At 36.7% G+C, this 15,949-nt stretch overlaps 1 protein-coding gene across 5 annotated transcripts in view; it reads left to right on the forward strand.

The window, feature by feature from the left end:
• Positions 1-15,949, forward strand: part of LOC109411624 (monocarboxylate transporter 14) — a 130,467-nt gene that overhangs the window by 49,131 nt on the left and 65,387 nt on the right. For 2 of the 5 annotated variants that reach the window (XM_062858099.1, XM_062858102.1), the window contains exon 2: positions 12,325-12,587. The exons of the other annotated variants lie outside the window; for them this stretch is intronic. In XM_062858099.1, the coding sequence (XP_062714083.1) occupies positions 12,555-12,587 (33 nt within the window). In that variant the 5' untranslated portion in view covers positions 12,325-12,554. The remainder of the gene's footprint in view (positions 1-12,324; positions 12,588-15,949) is intronic. 5 annotated transcript variants of the gene reach the window in all.

The following is a 15,949-nucleotide window of genomic DNA, read 5'->3' on the forward strand; positions in this document are numbered from 1 at the left end:
GATAACGTTTCTAATGAAATTTACTACGCAAACACTAGGAGTATTCATAATGAGTCGATTGAGTACTGCATGCATGTTTATTAGGGAAAGATCTTAATGTTTTTTCTGTCAAAATTTCTTTAAAAAATCACAAAAATTTCAAAAAATGTTTTGTAAAAATAGTTTTTTTTGTTTCTTTTTGTTGTTGTTGGTCAAAAATCTTCTCGATACCAATCGAACTTCATTCGGAAAAGAACATTAAATACCTTCTTCAATTCCTCAATACTCAACCCCGCCTTAAGGTAGGGTACAATTTGAGCATTTTTGTTTTTTTTTTTAACTGAGCAATACAAACTTAAAATTTTTGTTTTTTTTTTTTTTGTGGGAGACTACCGCTATGCGGCATTCGTCTCAATTTTTGTTTGATATTTAAAACTGTTCTACATATCTCAAAATAGTTGTTGGTGAGTTCCAAAGCGAATCATCGAAAAAAAAAATGATGTTTTGGTCACCTTTTAGATGACATTGTTTCTTTTGGATTAACATGTTTACATAAAATTTAAAATTTCGTCAATCATTCTATCATAATAGAAGTGTTCGGTGAAGTTGAATGCGTTTTCAAACTATTGTTCTCAAAGTTATTCGGTAAATAAGATTTTCCATGAACACAATTAAAATCAAGATATAGCATATCATAGCATAGATGATTGTTCACATCGTGGGTGGTTATACATAACGTTTGGGATTATCGCCTTTTTCTACGTGTTAGAGTTGGTCGAAACAGGGATGGGAACACTCACTTGCAAAGACTTACACTCACTTGCTGTTTTCTCAGCTCAGGAGCTTGCAATTGAGAAATGATGTATGGACGACTTTTGCCTTGTGGTTTTGTCTAAAAGTTTGCTGAATAGAGTAAGGGTCGCACACGCATATTAAAGTCGTGACAGAGCTGTAAAAGCGACTCTCCACGAGGTGAGTGTAATTTACATTCACCTCGTGGAGAGTTGCCTTTGCAGCTCCATCACGACTTCGGTATGCGTGTGCGACCCTTACTCTATTCGGCAAACTTTTAGACAAAACCACAAAGCAAAAGTCGTCCATACTTTGTTTCTTGATTGCAAGCTTCTGAGCTGAGAAAACAGCAAGTGAGTGTAACTCTTTGCAAGTAAGTGTTCCCATCCTTGGGTCGAAACAAACATCACATTGTATACCTGGACACGTCCTTACAATCGCTAGGAAAGGGTAGGAATGTTAGTTTAACATCTACTTGAGGAGATGCAGGGCACCCAAACTATCTCTATAGACGTTATGGAAAAGGAATTGTTATTAGGGTGGGGTTGTTATGAGGAGCTCTATTCGACAGTCTACAGCGCAGCTGACATTTGATGGATGGTTTACACTTGAGTTTCAGGTATCAGTAGGTCGGCTCCAGAGGCACGTTCTGCTCCATTTGGGAAATTTGTGCACTTGAGTTTACAGATATGTTAAATGAACTTACCTTGATATTCCTGAAAAAGAGTATATTAGTATACAAGTTTAAACATATAAATAACATGCACATCTGCATTTCGATGTTGAAGATGTTGATGGAGCCGAAGGGTTGAGGCATCATTGATTGGTTTGACAAACACAAGTTTGAAGAGGAAAAAAATAAATAATCAATAACAAAAACCATGGCAGTAAAAGTCAAAACACAAAAATAATACTCAACGCTCCTACTTTAGGTAGGAAAATAGAAAGATTGAAACTTGATGTGGTAGATTTTTCGCCGTAACGTTACGGGACAACAAAATTTAAACCTACGATTTACTATGGGGAAAATCACTTATTCAAAGAAAAATTTCCACAGGTTGCCCCCCTCTAAAGGTACATCAATGAGTGTTTTATGTTGGAAATATTACGAGGAACCAACCATCCGAAGTGCTCAAAGCAATCCATGTGGAAAGCATGTGGAAAAAGTTATTGACTGACATCTGAATACCATGAAAACGCTGTTTGACATGTAAGGCATAACAATTCATAATAAAATCTCGTCATTCTATCGATCGAGTCGCACGGTATTCGGAGGTATGAAACCTCGTGAAAGTTTATTACAAAAATTATTCATCGACTTATTTTAAGGGATCAAGGAATGAGCTCAAGCTATTTTTCTTTGTGGAAAATTTCAGCGACACAGTAAATCGTATGAAAAACTAAGAATGGTGGGCACTCAAATATATTTTTCTCGATCGATTTGAAATTTTGCACACTTGAAATGGGACCGAACTGGAACTTAAAAAGTGTAGAGTTTTTGCATATTTTAGATTTTCCCATATAAACCGTGTCCCAGGCTAATGGCCTGTCATTAAATTGCCTTTCATTGAGATAACTAATTACTAAGGGGAGATTTTCCTCTATGCTGTTGGCTATTGAAACAAGAATTGAATGTCGAGTCGGAAGGACAACTCTACCGATGTACATATGAAGAAGAATGGTTCAAATTTGTTTTTGGTAAACAAATTATTTCTGGTCCATCCTCTGCGCCCGGTCACTCGGTGCTAATTCATCACGTTCCAGATAGAGACAAGGAGTTTGTAATGGATTTTTCCACGATTACTGCTCGCTTGGTAGAGACGAATGAGGATCGTAAATAAAATCAAAAAGTAAATATCAATAGGTTAAGAATATCTTTGCTGCTCTTTTGAAATAAACCGTTGATAATGAGGGTAATTTTCAATACTTTCAATACCTTTTCCGAGGATAATGAAAAGAGGGATGGTGTAGTCAACTAAAGGGAAAAATGTGTGAATATTATTTTTCTTTCCCTAAACAAACATACTTTCAAAGAACTTAGTGTGTTCGGGACATCATAGTGCAGGCGTTAATCAGCTGTTATTCTTACTTGCAGATGATGTGATAATAATTAGGCAGTAAGGGCTTAAAATGCATATTCCTTGCATTATTTTTTTGTGTCCATGACACTAAAACAGTGAAACGGAGAAAAAAAATCAATTTCGTAGTAATTGATTAGCTAGCAAATTAACATTTGAATCTAGAATAATCACACATTTTGATTTAAAATTTAATTGAGTAAAAGTTTCAAAGCCAATAATATATGAATGCATGTGTCCATTGTGTCAAAAAATGGCCTACAAAATTTCCTTTCACACAAAGCACACATAACCAGCTGTTATTTCGCCGCGAATTGCAATTCCTCATGGTTCTCTTCTGGCTCGGTTTTGCATCATTCGGAACACAGGAACACTGAAGCGGGAAACAATGTCAAGGTGGCCTACCACAATTTATACCTACTACCGGTCGGCCGGCCGTACGATAGCCTCTAGCCGGGTCTTGACTGACTGGCATACTTATGGCTATATGGGACGCTGTCGTCATATTCTTGTCTGACTACTTTTGTGTATTCTGTTTTGATTCAATTATTCTACGCATCAACAGTAGATCCGGCAGTGGCGGTGGTGTGGCGAAGTTTATCCATCCAATCACCTCCACACATGTTAATGGCTTGAGGCGTTGATGTTTTTGCCGCAGTTACGCAGAGGCCGTTCCTCTCTAGAACGCAGTCGGAATCATGTGAGTAATACTCTCCAGTGCCGCAACGATTTTATATCGCACAAATATGGAGTTTACAACTAGCCAGCGATAAGACTGTAATACAAAATTTAAAAACCAAGGCTTTGTCAACAGCAACAGCAGCAGCAGTCTGCAGAATGCAATCGCAAAACGATACGTAGGACTTTGAAAGTGCATATCATCTACCCACACGTTCGTTCGACACAATGAGACTGACGGCGATGCAACTCAGAACTGAAACAAAACAAGGTTTCGAGTACTGAGGAGTTCAAGCGAATGAGCCTGCACGTTTCTACATATGCAGATCGTCGAAGGGTAAGACCCACAAAGAGAGTGCATTAAACTGCTGCAGCTGAGTGCAGCTTTGTAGATGGGCGCCCACAAATGTGTTAATCATCATCGACGAATGGAAAACAAAAAGGTCAGGGTCGGTGAGATATCGGCTGGAGACGATATCCGAGTGGAAATAAATTTATGTGATTTTAAATATATGGCCGTGCGTTTTCGATTGGCAGTGCAGTCTATATGATGCCTTGAAGATAATAGTTTTTACGATTACCCTGGGTTTGATTGCGGTATTGAATGGATTTAAAACCATAAAGTTTTTTGATGTGCTCCTTGCTTTAAGCCAAGTAAAAGCCAATCATGGACTTGCAACTGTTCTGTGCAAGCGTACAAAAGGTTTTGCTGTTTGATAAAGTGGGGCAAAGTGTTGGAGTTTAGCCGAATATTTCGTAAAATAACACGTTGGTTTTAAAATTGCTTTAAGCTTAAAGACATAAGGCAAGGTATCAGTAGGTCGGCTCCAGAGGTACGTTCTCCTCCCAGGTAAATCTTATTTGTACAAATACAAAAAAAAATATATGAACTAATCTAACTTTTCGTAAAGCAGCACTTTCCTTGGGCATAGAGTACATAGTTAGAAAAATCCCCGACTTCGGTAATGTTTTACCGAAATCTCAACTGTTAAGTTTGTTTTAGGGAGCATCCATTAAGTACGTCACGCAGAGTTTGACAGATAAACGATAACATTTTACCGAAATTTGGTATTTTTTTACAGAATTTCGTTAAAAATCCATTACCGAACGCTCAGCGGTTGAGATTTTGGTAAAATCTCAAACGCGATTAGCTGTGTATATTCGTGATCGTGCCTGCCACACAATATACAAATGCAAAAGGGTCATTGACAAAGACCTTACCTAGACTTGGGTGGAGTTTCAGATTATATGATAATCTGGATACCCTTAAAGAACCCAGTTTTAAACAACATTCTGGAAGAAATCCTAGCACTGCTCAAGAAGTGCTAATGTTGGAACAAAATAATCTATTTTTTTACCAATATTTTAGATAAATAACGTAGAACTTTGTTTTCCTTCCTTTCTGAAAGAATTCTTGGAAGTACATGGACTAATTTGTTCAATATTTTGAAATAATTTTATTTGGGCATTAACATTTCCGAAGGGTGTAAAAGCTTTGCTATCGGAAAAACGAGCAATTTATCTGTCTAGTAGCGGTTGTGGATTGCGTGGAAAATATAAACTTCGACCGAAAACTTTGAAAGACACTGTTATGTACAGAATCAGGTACACCCATCTGAAATTTTAGCACTGATTTGAGCTTTCAAGCAGATAGGTATGATGCATCATGTCTACTTCAGCTCTGAGAATGAACATAATGCAGTGGTGATCTGAATTTATCTACCCCAATTTTGTCATGTTTATAAACATAGCACTTTATGATCACTCGCATAGTTATTAACTGACAGATTACTTTGCAGATTTGCAATCGTTTACCTGCTCAAGAAAGACAAGGACAAATCTCGCATACCACCAAAACAAAAGTAAACAACTTTTGAAAAATAACATAACTCTGATCCTCTAGCTCTAACCCTATTGAACATTTTCATGAAATATCGAATCAGATAGAGTAAGCTGAAGCAGAAGTTCGACCCTAGTTGAAATTTCAATATTTTCCAAAAAACCAAAGCAGATAAAATACACTCCCGATCAAAAGTTTGGGGTCACCCCCTAAAAAACATGTCATTTTTTAAGGCCCATATCTCCGCCAATTTGCGTCCGATTTCGAAACCCCAGGTCTCATTCAAAAGATATTAAGTCAAAGAAAGTTTAAACATAATTTAGGTGAAACTTTTGCAAAAGCATTTGTATGTAAACTTTACCCAAAGTTGCCAAATTTTCTATAAAATGAATATAATTTTACGGCTGTGTCACTGGAAATTGGGTCGACCAAATTTTTAGATGAGATTGGTAATAGGGTGCCTGTACCAATTATGGCACTACCTAAGGAAAATTTTTTGTACAAAAACAATGAGAAGACCAACGAATGTCATCATTAAGTTAAAAGATGGCTTGGTTTCCAACCTTCACAGGAAAAATATAGAAACGGAGGCAAAACTACATTTAGTATTTATTACAGCGTATACCAATGATAAGAACTCTGTACCAGTTATGGTGACATTTTTTAACTTCGGTTCCTTTTCACACTATTCGCATGCATTTCTTATGGGATTAGCCATAACTGGTACACTATGGCGAAAAAGGGTGCAAGGAAGCCGAAATTTTAAGGAAAATGATTTATTTCTACCATAATTTGAGCAAAATGTGGAGTTTCAATGAGTGCAACCATCTTCTGTGAACGTGATCTGCTGTCCAAAACATTTTTTTTGTTGATTTACATCGTTGAAGGGTGAAATTCAACTATGGTGAATAATTGGTACTATAGCCATAATTGGAACACTTACCCTATAACAAAAAGTTTGGGGCCACTGTCGTAAAACATGGAAAAGTGATTTGATGATATCTTGTTCTTGAGAGGGTGACCCCAAACATTTGATCCGGAGTGTAAATGAATACCGTTTGGTGATTCCTCCATCCATGAGGTAAAACTTTGATGAACGAAGCATTTAAATTTTAAGTTACAACATGTTTTGTAAGTGTGCGTTCAATTTTAAATTCGTACTCTTTCCCCACCCAAAACTTCGAATCTAGTGTTTGTCGAGTATAGCTAACCGAAGCACATTATTTTGACACTTAAATAGGTATACCTGAAACCAATTTACATTTGATGTGGAATACACTTTAAAGTTCGATTTGAGTTTTACCCAAATTAGGGTTATAGTTAGAGTTTTTCGCCAAATCCAGATAAAACGGCAAATTTTTATAACGTCGACCGAATTATCTCACTAGTTTCTCCATTTACAGAAATAATATATGCATTTTTTTTTAAGAATTTTTAGTTTTACTTGAAGTTGCCACATAACTCAAGCTCTTGTCCCACAATTCGAACTTTTGCCCCACTATGTGTAAAATATGATTTCCAAATCCTTTTTTTTTTTCAAAATGTTATAAATGCCAAAGCTTCTTCAAATTATACCTAGTTACGCTCAAAATAAAAGACCGAATTCGAATTCATTACAATTCCAATCCACGCGTTGGATGTATTTAGCATCGCAAATTACAATTATTTGATCGAACACGAACATTTCGTCATACCTCTTCGAAATAATAATCAATTTTCATAATTTTTGGAGTAAAAGCTTCCGCACAAGCTTGACACCCAAAAGAAATAATTTGAATTGAGCTCAAAAACATCAAAAGAAACTCTAGCCCCACTCTACTCTACCATCTTCTTTGTACAGTTTTCTCCACAGATTCCTGCTGGGACTTATCCAGGTATACCTTCTGAGATTCCTTCAAAAATTTCTGCTGGAATTTTTGAAACAGTTCTACATACAAGGATTCCCTCAGGAATTCTACCAGAATTTCTACAGAGATTGCACATCCAGGGATTCCTCTAGAAATACCTTTCGGTATTCTGCCTGGAAAACATCTTGGTATCCCTCCTGAGATTCCTGCTTAGATTATTTCTGTTGGAATTTTTACACACATCCAGGAACTCCTCTAGGGATTGCCTCAGGAATTTCTTCACGAATCCATCCTTAGACTTCTTCTGGGATTCGTCCATGAATTTCTGTTGATAGACCTGCATGCTGAAATTCTTCAAGCAATTCCTGCTGCGGTTACTTCAGCAATGCCTCACTATGATTCCTTCAGGAATTCCTATAAAATTCCTCCTGAGATTCCTTGTAGGATTTGTCCAATAATTCCTTTTGTGAGTCCTTCCGAAAATTTTCCAGAAACTGTTGTAAGGACTCCTCTAGGGATTTCTCCGAGGATACTTCCATGAATCCATCCGAGAATTTCTGTTGGTATTCCTTCAAGATATCCTTCAGGGATTCCTCCAGAAATTTGTGCAGGGAATTCTAGATGAATTTTTGCTTGGATCCCTGAAGTAATATCTCTGTTAAGATTACTCCAGAAAATTTTCCTGGCATTACTCAAGTGCATGGATCCCTTTAAAAATTTTGCCAGAAATTCCACTAGGCTAACGGATTCCTCTAGTGATTTTTTCAGATAATGCTTCAGAGAATTCTGTAGAGATTCCTTCAGGAATACCGCTATGGAGGAATCTAGAAGTTCTAGGTATTCCTTCAGACATCTTTCCAATAATTCCTTCAAGATTTTCTGTTGTATTCCTCGAGTAATTCTTCTTGAAATTTCTACTGAGATTTTCCAAGAAATTGCGGCGTTCTCGATCCTTCGAAGAATCCTTCCGGGATTCCTTCAGGAATTTCTCTTTATGATTTCTACAGGATTTTTTCTATGAATTCCTTATGTGATTCTTTTTCTTCCAAGGATTTCTGATGGGACTCCTTAAGCAATTCCTTGTACAGACAGTTTTCCATCGATTTATACAGATATTCATTTATAAATAAATCTAGTCTAGAAATTCCTCTAGAAATCCTTTTAGGGATTTCTGTAGGAGTTTCTCCTGATTTTTTGTGGGATTACTTCGAAATTCTTCCAAAAATTCTCCTGGAGTTCCTATAGGGTTTGCTCTGGGATTTTCATTCTGAGATTCATCTGATGTTCACCGACAATTTTTTGTTGGACTCTTTCGAGTTTTTTTTTTATCGTTATGTATAAGTGAGATAAAGTTTTCCACTAATTCAAAGAGGTGTTTGTTACTACGTATTTTTTGCGTTGCGTTGCGTTGCGTTGCGTGGTAACGGAGTAATTCGTAGATTGCATACTGAAAGTTGTCATGTTAAAACTTTAATACTCCTATTCTAATTGCTTATGAAATGCTGTTTGGGAAAGAACAGCTATCCAATCAGAGGTCAAAGTAAAAAAGACATGAGAACTTCCATTGCCGGCCACGCCCATCTTCTCCGTTACGAGGATAGGAAAGGATGTGATGATATGACACCTACTTTATGAAAGGTCAGCGACTCACCGACGCCCCATAGGTGTCAAGGAGTTGGATATTTGGAATGGGTTGATTGGGGATTCACTATAAGCGAGTGATGCGACAAGATTCAGATTGTGTAAGTGTATTTGAGTAAATCATGTAGATGTGTTGCAGTGAGTGAAAGTGTTTTAGTATATTTAAACACCAACGTTGGGAGTGACATAGCTAAGAAATGTTGTCACTCCATGGGCCTTTTTGATTCCGGGATGGGGCACAGGCATTTACACTGTGTCCTGGCTAACAAGCCTTGGCTTAACCGCCATTGATCGGTCTCTGAAACGATAAGAAGCACGTTATGTGGATGGGAAAGGATAGTAGGGAAGGGATAACTATTTATCGAGATGCCAGCGACTCACCGACGCCCTCGAAAAAATAGAAAAGAAATAGGATTTTGGGACAGGAATGGTCAGGAATTCAGTATGATTTTAACAGTACATGTAATTAAGACACATAAACATGATTATAATTTGCTAATATAACCATAATTTCAATTGTCTATATAGCAGATGTTACCGTCAAATGGAGTAACTTGCAACACTTTTCGACTTTGAATTTTTAGAATGGTACAGAATAGGTACAGATAGGAGCACAAAACTAAACAAATAATTAGAACCCTCTCACCGGATTTATGCTGCATATGCTTGACTCCGCCAATGAATCTGCTCCGCTCATATCACTTGCGTACTTTTGCAAATAAAACTTGCGATTGGCGGTTGGATGTTGTGGTGAATTACTCAGCGCTCCCGATCTGATGCTACTCGAGGACGTCTGAAAAATGATGGTCTGGCTTTCGGGGATGATGTACATACAGAATTCCTCGGACAACAGAAGCTTGTTCAGGGAATGCTGGAGCTGCTGATTGTGGAGGCGCTCGATTTCGTCCAGGAGTTTATTTTTCCTTCGGCATGGTGCTACCGTTCAGCATACAGTTTACAGTAACAATTTCAAATCGATTGAGTTTGAGGCAACCGACTTAAGTAACATTTTCACACATTTTCTTTGAATTTTCACTAATTTCATTCCTTTTCTCACTATTTTTCGTAGAATATTTCACTCTTGCAGATCGTATGGTGACTTTAGCTTGACCATAGACCAACGACCGCTACTGGCAGAGCAACGAGTATAAATGAGCCAAATCAAATTAATTTTCTCCAGCACTTAAATATTTCAATAATCTGTTTGTTAGTTACTGTACTCATTTTTTTAACCACAGAATTCAATTAATCACTCGAACCCAGAATTAAACGATGGAAAAAATATGACAGCTGAAAAATTTTCAGCGTCCGCGCGCGTTCGTAGACTGCTGCGATCCAGTGTTTGTTACTACGTATTTTTTGATGATTATATATATAAAATAACATTATGCATTGGCATTTAAAAGTGTTTTTTTAAATACAACCCAAAGTGATTTTCAGTACTTCTAGGCAGAACTTGTCGAAAATCAAAATAAAGCGTGGATGTTGGCTTTCCCCACATGCATACGTTTAATAGACCTCAATTCATGCTTTTATATCCAACATCTGACTATATTTGCGAGTGCAATGGCCGAAAATGTCGGCAACATGCTAGTCCTGATGCTATATATGCTTACATTACACAGCGCAACATTTTTTTGTCTCAAGAGCAAACTTATGTGTCTCCGAAGGATTTTGGGCCGCTGAATCCGAATCCGGGCTCAGATTTGCTCTAACACGTCACAATTTGGAGCTATACCTCAATTTATGGGGCAAAATATGCGATTTTGGGCTTTTTTGACTGCAAGCCATTAAGCAAGGCAATACTTTTTTTAAGTAATCAAAAGGTAAATTGGTCAATTAACATCTAAATTAACGACTCATGCAAAATTTTTCGTTTCACCAAATCAAATTTGATGGATTTAAGCATTTTATGTTAGTATGAAAACTTGCATGCAACTTCTGGAGGGTGACTTGTATGGAAAATATCGTACCTAACATAAATCGCTTAAAACTATCAAATTCGATTTGGTAAAACGAAATATTTTGCATGAGTCGTTAATTTAGATGTTAATTGACCAATTAACCTTTTGATTGCTTAAAAAAAATATTTTCTTGCTTAAAGGCTTGCAGTCAAAAAAGCCCAAAATCGCATATTTTGCTCTATAAATTGAGGTATAGCTCAAAATTGTGACGTGTTAGAGAAAATCTGAGCCCGGATTCGGATTCAGCGGCCCAAAATCCTTCGGAGACACATAAGTTTGCTCTTGAGACAGACAAAAGGTTAATTTTTGTTACGCTGTGTTATGTCTTAAAGGCGTAAGCACTATTGCTAATAAGCAATAACAATATTATTGAATCGAGGGATTTTCTCCTATCTGTTTCTAAGCCATTCTATATAAATATACCTAGCTTTCATGATATAGCTATCAATTGAAGTGCCTAGCCAGCGACGTCACCAAATGTTTACTCATTTCCTTCGACTGCATGCCTTCGCGATATCGTATGGAATACATCAATCTGCAATTGCTGTCGACCTCTGCACCGGGCTCTCGACAGCCCTGGAAAACAATAACCTCCCACGTGGTAATCATTCATCAAACACCGACTGACCGACCGATACTGTAATTATGGAAACTCTTCCATCACTTTTTGCTCAGTTAAACGACCCTGTAATGCGGTACCTATATAGCTAACATCATACGGTACGGTAGGTAGTTCTAGAACGCAAAACTATACATTTGAACCGTACTGATTACAAACTGTGTTGCCATCCTTGCTTAGAATGAATGCATTAATTCTCGGAGAAGTACCCGACGACGAGTTTGTTACATGATAAGATAAGCGAAGTGCGGATCTTTCCATCTTTCAGTCCCCTTGTTTACGTTGTTCTTCATTCAACTGGAGAATTAGCAACTTGCGCATTTCTAATCTCGATTCGGTACAGCTTCCATCATGTACAATTTGCGACGGATAAAGCATTACATAAGCTGATTAGGAGAATATAGTCTCGTCAAGATTAGGAGAATATAGTCTCGTTAAACCGTCGAATCAAATTAGCACGGGGGGAATAAGTGTGCTGTATTGATCGAGTTTATTATCACAGTAAAAAGCTTGTTGTCGAACACATGATTACAAGCTGCATTTCTGAATCATATGACTCCGATGCCGCCTACCGCGCGCTCCGCCTAGTAGCGATACGACGAACGAAATGACAAAGATTGTTCCATTGTCGATGCAACCAATCATCAAAGTTCCACTGGGCCATGATTAAACAGAACTAGACAAATATGCTGTGGCAGTTAGTGTGAATGTCCGCCGCCGTTGCCGCCGCTCGTTGTGTATGTTATGCGAAATGTTCTGGTGATATAGTTTCGTTACACACTACTGATACGACGACGACGACGACGACGACAGCACTGATCGATCCAGATCAACGCCAGATTCCGGCTCAGGTCATCTAACGCAACTGTCGATCTGTTCATTCTAGTGCTGACCGAGATTCGGTTCTGAAGCTGAAGCAGTTCGTTGGGAGCAGTCGCTGCCGTTTATTGAAGCTTGGAAGCAACCATGAGTGCCTTCGCAAAACCCTGAAAGTGTTACAAGTGAGATTAACGAAATAGTATTTTACATTGCTGTTAGTGAATTGAAAGTTGCCGCAGTGCCAACATAGTGCCAAGTGTAGAGAATCGGATTTACGTCCGATAAGTGTCATTCAGAATGTCGAGCAGAAAAGTGCGGAAAGTCACAAGGGTAAGATTAGCTATAGTAACATTTATTTACCGATAAAAATGTGCTGAGAATGATAATGTTTTCTGTATGATAAAAGTCTAAATATTAATTTGAACTTGATAATTTATTGGGCTTCATGATTGGTAGTTTTAAAAACAATTAATTTGTGTTACATGACAAAGAAAAGAAATAAAGCTGAATATCAGTTTATTGAGCTGGCGTAATTTAATGGATGACGAGGTGGATTAAAACAGTTTTATTATAGTTTTACTGAATAGTTTCAAAGCTAAAATATTTTGAATTGTTCTATAAATTGAAGTTATATTTCTGTTTTATGCCACTTTGATTACTGATCTGTCAATTCACCACAATATTGGAAATATTGCAATTACTGCCGCTCAAGTTCGTAAATAAACTCAAAAGCAGTGATTCCATAATTGGGCTTAGTCACCCCCTGGGTGGCAGAAAAGCCCAGGGTGTCTATTAAATCATAAAAATCTCTTTCTCGCGATTCAAATGTTTTCGACCATTATTGAAAAAAAAACCGGTTCTAAATAAACATGGAAATCGAGTTTATATTGCCGAATTTTTGGTGTTTATTTGTACATTTTGCACAAATTTCAGGAAAAAAATGAAAATAAGACTACTATCGGAATCTCCGGAGAAATTCTTAGGGCATCTAGAAATATATTAATCGAAAAAGAAGTATCTAATAAGTCCTAATGAATGAAAGAAATTCTAACAAACTCTATGGTGAACATTTGAGACTAATTTTTGTCGAAGTTATGAAGCGAACATTTTTTTAATTGATGAGAAAGTTTAGGTTTTAATTCATAGGCGGATTCCAGACAAACAAAAAGAGCACTTTTTTGAAGGTAAAGGTAAGGAAATTCCTGTGAGTAGTTTTTGTGTGATCAATGAAAATCATAAAGGCTTTCTGATTGAATTCGTCAAAAAGTGTTTGGAAAAAAGTCAGAGAAGTTTCTCAAAACTTGGCTTATCTCTAGGTGTTGATTTCAATACTTTTCAGAAATTCATCATTCAGTTCTCAATCACTCGGAAGCTATTATAGCTGATCAAATTTGAAAATACACCGCAATGTTTATGAGTTGTAATAGTTTCACACAAGATAATTGTTTTTCAGCTTTCCACCAGTTTTATTTGGTACGAGTGCCATAAGTAATGTCACGTTCAAAAATTCATCCTAATCGAAAACATGATTGATTCCGTTCTTTTTGGTTTCCTGCGTACTCACTTCTAACAAAAATAAGAAACAAAGCAAACAGTGCTTCAGTTTTTTTATTTTTAGTGAATGATGAAAATGGGAGCGACATGCTCAATAAGGATACCAATACCCTATAATCAAATACTGACTCAATATACTCAGATGTTGAAGAAACCCCTTTTAGAACTCGAATAACATGGCTGAATGAAGATCGCAAGTATTCATAGCCCGATCTATTTTGATAAATCAGTGGTCAATGAACAACCGTTCACCATCATGGATTTTGAACCACATGATTTGAATGTTTATGTAAGCATGATCAATAACTCAGTATCGTAATCCAGGGTAATATTGATCTTTTTTGATTTTTTTGGTAGTGTCCTTGCACTTTAAAACATGTACTGTCCCTCTTATTTGTGATTTTGTTGATTTGGAGTAACATTGATCGACTTTAAGACATTACCACGAATTCCATTACCCCGACTGTCATTACCCCGAATGATTTATCTGAAAGCTTATCTAAAGACCCGCTCTTGGTAATTAATGGTGCCACGCGTGTAAATCAAAGGGGTACCGCTGTCCGATCACTTTTGTACATTTTTCAGTACCTTGTCACGCCCAGGCCTGTGAACGAAAACATTTTGTTCTTCGTACACGTAAAATTCAGCGCATAATAGTAGTTCCGTGTCAAAAATTGAGCTCAATCCATCGAAGCAAACCATAGTTACAGCATCTCAAACTTGGCCATCTATATATATACATAAAAATGTAGTGGCATACGTGGGACCGCGCATAACTTGCGAACGGAAGGTCCGATTTTGGTCGTCTTAGTTTTGTTTTATTAGTTTTCACCCAAGGAAGGTTTATGAGGCAAAAAACATGGAAAAATTGAGAGTTTTTGAAAATCGATCTTCCATACATTTTGTGACCGGGGACTTGGTCTTGGATAGAAATTTGAAACGTCAAAAAAATCGTGAATTTGATCTAACTTTATCGCATATAACCTTAAGGATTTTAATTCAGGAAAACGTTTTCAAACCAAAAAATAACCCGTTCATAATTTACCAATTTATTGTTGATTGGATTGGGGAAATGTTGTCAAAAAGAGAGATATCATCAAACCTTGGCAGATCGTTTATAAACGTTAGAGCATTGAAAGGGTGTCCTCTAGGAGGTGTGCTATCACCTCTACTGTGGTCATTAATAGTCAATGAAATTCTTAAAATATTCGAAGAGGGGTTCTCAAACTTTCTCAGCTTGCGACTCACTTTTGATTTTTAAAGAATTTGGCGACCCACCACCACAATTTTTTTAAAAAGTATTTTTTTGAAAATTGGTGTTGCCTTTTTAGGTTATGATAAATTTAATTTACGCTAGTATAAAAAAAGTTTGTTTATTTATTTATAGTGCTATTTCTTGGAAAATGCTAGGAAAGGTCAAGGTGCCCAAGTTTGCAGCATCAGTAAACTCTTAGTCTTAAATAAATGAAATAAAATTCAAAGTTTCTAATATATTAAACCAGTCTGCTAACTCCAAATGTAGTGGTAATTTAATGCTTCTGCTGAGCTTTGGTTGAATCTACTTTGAAATTGGTTGAAAAGTTTTTAGAATTATAGTACCGCTGGATGGTCAGATGAGTCCTCTTAAAATTTTTGATGAGAACCTTCACACACATTCATTTTATTTTCATTTTTATTGAAATCCCTTTTCAATTGTTCCGTTAACAACTTGAACCCCTTTTTCCAGAACACGAGCAAAATCTAAAAATTTAACCCTGATCTTAAAACTTTTGATTCAAAACTCATAGTTTTAAAATAGAATTCAGAACGCAGATAGTAGTTCCAATATTCATTATACTCTTCACAAGACTTATAATACAACATTTAGAACAGAATTAAGGAGAAACCGAAATTCTAGAAATAACTCTTCTAGAAATGGATTCTCCAAGGACGTATTCGAAAATTAGAAAATGTTAGCCAATTTTTATACAAAATAGTCAACTTTGACATTCTGTATCTTTGTTCTCCTATAACCAATTGAGCTGAAAATTTAACAGTTAACTATTGAGTTAACGATTGAGACAAAAAATTGACAGCAAACTACAAATATTGTCAACTTTGTTATGGCAAAATATAGATGTTTTCAAGGGCTCCAAGGC

Source organism: Aedes albopictus, chromosome 3, assembly GCF_035046485.1.
Source record: "Aedes albopictus strain Foshan chromosome 3, AalbF5, whole genome shotgun sequence".
In the NCBI taxonomy this organism is placed as follows: domain Eukaryota; kingdom Metazoa; phylum Arthropoda; class Insecta; order Diptera; family Culicidae; genus Aedes; species Aedes albopictus.